The sequence below is a fragment of the Atta cephalotes genome, assembly GCF_000143395.1.
Source record: "Atta cephalotes unplaced genomic scaffold scaffold00021, whole genome shotgun sequence".
Lineage (NCBI taxonomy): Eukaryota > Metazoa > Arthropoda > Insecta > Hymenoptera > Formicidae > Atta > Atta cephalotes.
This window is the reverse complement of record NW_012130085.1, coordinates 1,221,380-1,225,583: the sequence shown is the minus strand read 5'-3', so window position 1 is coordinate 1,225,583 and position 4,204 is coordinate 1,221,380. Positions and strand designations below refer to the sequence as shown.

The window sequence follows — 4,204 nt, the reverse complement described above, 5'->3', positions numbered from 1 at the left end:
GCTACTTACTTATGATGTAGAAATACGGTGCCCATGAGAGACTCCATATATCTACGCATCGCACGGCTCAATGGAGGGCGCAAACTCGTGTTTGCACTACGTATTCAAAGTTTACTTCGCAACTAGAGAATTTGATTCAAAGTCGCGCAGGTGGAAAGAATGTACACTCACTGCTCCGGTTACGATCCGCATTATCTGCACTCTAGCGAACGTTAAAAACAGCGTCTCAATGTCACACGCACGTACGCGCATCATCATTAGATATGTATGTACATCCACGAATGCAGAAATACATATCATCGTCTGCCCTTTGATGTGCGTCGACATCGCGCTTCAAAGCGCGAATAGAGTATGCGAGCAACAAGAATATTCAGCGGTCGAATATTTTTCACGAAGTAGCACTGAGAGTACATCTGCAAATGGAATGTCTTTTGATGCACTTCTTTTCGCTCTTTTACGTCACCGATATGCACTCACGCCGCTTTGCATTCCGACGTAAAATCGTACGTAAGAGTAACGTATCGATAAGTACATTCCTTGCTGCTAAGTTGAGCCCTATGCTACGCAAAGAAGAGAAAAGAAGAAAGTACGAGCAAAACGAATAGAAATGAATAACGCGATTATGCGAGAAAGTGAATGAAAAGCGAACGAGACACGATGAAAATGCGATTTCAGTTCAAAGTATCAAGAAGGAAAATATGATTTTCACGACGTCAATGCGACGATTTAATTAATCTCAAAATAAAAAAATTATTAAATCAAGCGACGAAATAGCAATCGATGTAGACACAGCAATAATTGTGATCATTTTGAATGGACAAGTGCAAATAAATTAATCAGAAAACAAAAAATGAAGATATCGAAAATTCAATTTAGTGCAATTCCAATACATTATAAAGCAGTGAATATATCAAGATTCTTATTGATAATATTTTGATAAATTAATACACACATCAATAAGTCTCATAAGAAAAAAAAGAAAATAGAAAATAGAAAAAGAAAATAGATGCAAAATTATCAAGTTCACGAAATAATAAAAAAAAAAATAAAAGACAATAATAGGTCTACTTTCTATGGTTACACTATAATACACTTTTTGAACTTAATATAAAATAAATTATTTACAATTTTTAAAACACTTAAAACATCAAATAATTAATATAATATCTTTTTAAAGTGCTTATTAAGTTAAAAATTATTAAATTGCTTATCAATTTAAATATGTGATATTACTACTCTAGTTCTGTTCATTGCGTTCAAGACCGAAGATTTTCGGCGCGCGGTTTGTAGAATTAGATACGTATTGTACTATACCTATATAAATTCTAAAATATTCAAGCACTAAGATTCGCTTTGACCGAAAATAAGTTTATTTTTCTTAATTAATTTAAAGTGAGATGGGTATATGTTTAATATTTGGCAAGCGAAAGAGTTCTAGTGTAATACAGAGTAGGAACAAAAAACAGACCTTATGATTGAAAATTATTAAATACATAACGTTCAAATTAAATATCTAATTTATTTTTAATCATTTCTATCGCCTCCTTAGGGGCCACATCCACGGTACTGCTCCTACTCAATATGTCGTTTAATTTAATTAAAACAGTAAAAAAATTAAACAATTTAACTCCAGAAGATATATTAAAGATTCAAATTTAATTCATTATGTAAATGCATTAATATACATGCGTTAATATGGACGTTTACTTTAAAACTAACCATAGGAATGAATTAATTTACATTTTGACTATACACATGAAAGTTGAAAATGACAAAATGTGATTTAATTCAAGAGCTATTATTGCTCCTTTTATAACCAACAATGTATTTCTGCAATATTTCTATGATGTATTATCACATTCGCAAAATATCATAATGGCCATTATTTCAATTAGAAACGTCTACTAAACGTAAATCACGTTTACTAACTATGTATATAAAGTACTTATGTTATTATAGTACTATGTACTTATAGTTAGCCATAATTTTATAGAATTTCCAAATAATATTGTATACACTATAAAATACCAAGAATGCAACTATCATGCGAATAATCATTAATATTACTTGACACAATCCCAATCTCCTAAAGAAGAAGCTATTGAGTGAACATGATCTTCTTCTATGCATCAATACACCTAGCGAACTCTGACAAAAGGGATGGTGGGAAGTAGAGGGTGACGAAAACTACTAAGTTCATGAAACAATCAGGCAGTCAGGGTGACAGCGAGCGCAGGCATAACGGCAGTCGTCGGCTTGAGGCGAGCAGGCAAGTTAGGGTGGATACAAGAGAGAGGATGAAAAGGGAGAGAGAAGGAAGGAGAAATGGACGAGGGTGGGCAGACAGGTAGGCAAGCAGGCAGGAAGGAAGGAATGAATTGCGCCTGCGCGCTGAAACGGCCGGGCTAGACGCGAGAGCCGCCACTCCCGAGCACGTAGCGGTGTACCGCGGGTGCTGACCGAGTGTCCCCGCGAGAAGAGCGAGAGAGAGTGAGAGGGCGAGAGCGAGAGAAAGAGTGAGGAGAGAGCAGGCCGTGAGAGAGGTGACAGGAACAGAAAGATGTCCATCGTGAGAGGAGAGATCCTGCGGAAGCGGAGCTCATGGCAGGACACCGTCGGCGATCAGGAGGCTCCGACTCTGTAGGACGCAAAACGAAGGAGACGCACAACCTTCAGGAGGAGAGGATCCTCGACTCCCTCCTCCGCCGACATCCGTTATCCCTCGCCCGAGTGTTATCCCGGTGCCTCTTCCGACTCGAAAACATAGCGGGAATCGCGAACAAAACTCAGTGCTGAGCAGAAAAGAACGGAGGAGAGCGAGAGACAAACAAGAGGAAGAAGAAGAATTACGAAAGACTCCCAGTGATAACAAGTTTTCATAAAACTATTCCATCTTCATTTATTGCGCGGTGGCGAATCAAAACTACCGTAGTGATCTCGCGAGTGACTAAGCGCGCACAGGCGAGACAAGGAGAATGCGTCCACGATAGAATTATTCAAATTGAATTCCAAGTGTCGTGATACTACGATATTACACTTCATGTCGCCGCACAAATGTTTATAAAAGTATCGTGAGTGATAGTGATAGAGGCAAAGGTGATCCAGAAGATCAGGCGAAAGCGTCGAGAGCTGAGAGAGAATCGTGGACGAACGACGAGCCAGAGAGCACACGGAGAGGAGTCTGAAGAGGAAGCAAGACGGGGGTAGGAGGGTGGGCTGGGCGGGAGGGAGGGAGGGAGGGTGAGACGCAGACGACACGCAGAGAGGCGCCGGGTCAACGCGCCAGGTAGCAACGCCTCAGGACAGCCGTCGACGTTCCCTTCGTCGTCGTTCTCGTCCTCGCCGTCGTTTCAGCGGCGAGGTGGTGTCGTGATTCCTCCTCCTTAGAACGTGGACAACCGCGGCGACTCCGGGGGATGACAGCCATGGGGTCCTTCCACGCCGTCTCCGGGTGCTTCGTTCTCCTCGTGGCTACGGTCGTCCTACTGCCCGCCACGCATCACACACCGTTTGCATACGCCGCGTAAGTCAGCCGTTTTTCTGTATGCTTAGACTTTTAGACGATTGAATGCACTAGAGTGCACTGATACACATTAAAACCGTTGTACGGTTAATCTGATCTAATGACTATTGTAAACGTGAAATGTAAACATTTTTAATTACAAAGTACAACATACATTTTTTGCCGAACAACGTACAATAAAGTGTATTAAGAATTTCGCGGTTTAATCCATTTCTATTATTTATGTTATCTTCACATCAATTTGTGTACAAGGACTTTAATGTGCACCAGGGCGCACTGAGTGCGTCCAATCAAATTAGACAAAATATAAATAACAGGCGAGCGTAATATGAGAGTAATATGAGATTGGTATATGGTTTTCAGAAATAAATGCTGAAAGACGTAACGATAAAGTAATTTTTATAGGAATCGTTGGTATTTTTTACTAATAGCTTGAATCTGATCATCTTCTGTATTACATGAAGTACGAGTGGAGTGTCAGAAAATAGAATTCTACGCGAAACATCGAGATAGCGAGTTGTTGATGTTTTCTTTACATTTGCAAAGCAAAGCTCACTGTTTTCGGTAGCTATTTAACTGTCTTCCCATATTTAGGAATGTCCGAAGAGCATATATTGCGTGTGTGTGTGTGTGTGTGTGTGTGTGTGTGTGTGTGTGTGTGTGTGTGTGTAGTAGAATAAA

At 40.0% G+C, this 4,204-nt stretch overlaps 1 protein-coding gene across 1 annotated transcript in view; it reads left to right on the top strand.

Moving 5' to 3' along the window:
* The first annotated feature begins 3,425 nt into the window (after positions 1-3,425).
* LOC105619338 (gamma-aminobutyric acid receptor subunit beta) overlaps positions 3,426-4,204 on the top strand; it is a 78,127-nt gene continuing 77,348 nt past the window's right edge. Inside the window, exon 1 of the mRNA XM_012200858.1 lies at positions 3,426-3,523. Within this exon, the coding sequence (XP_012056248.1) occupies positions 3,426-3,523 (98 nt within the window). The remainder of the gene's footprint in view (positions 3,524-4,204) is intronic.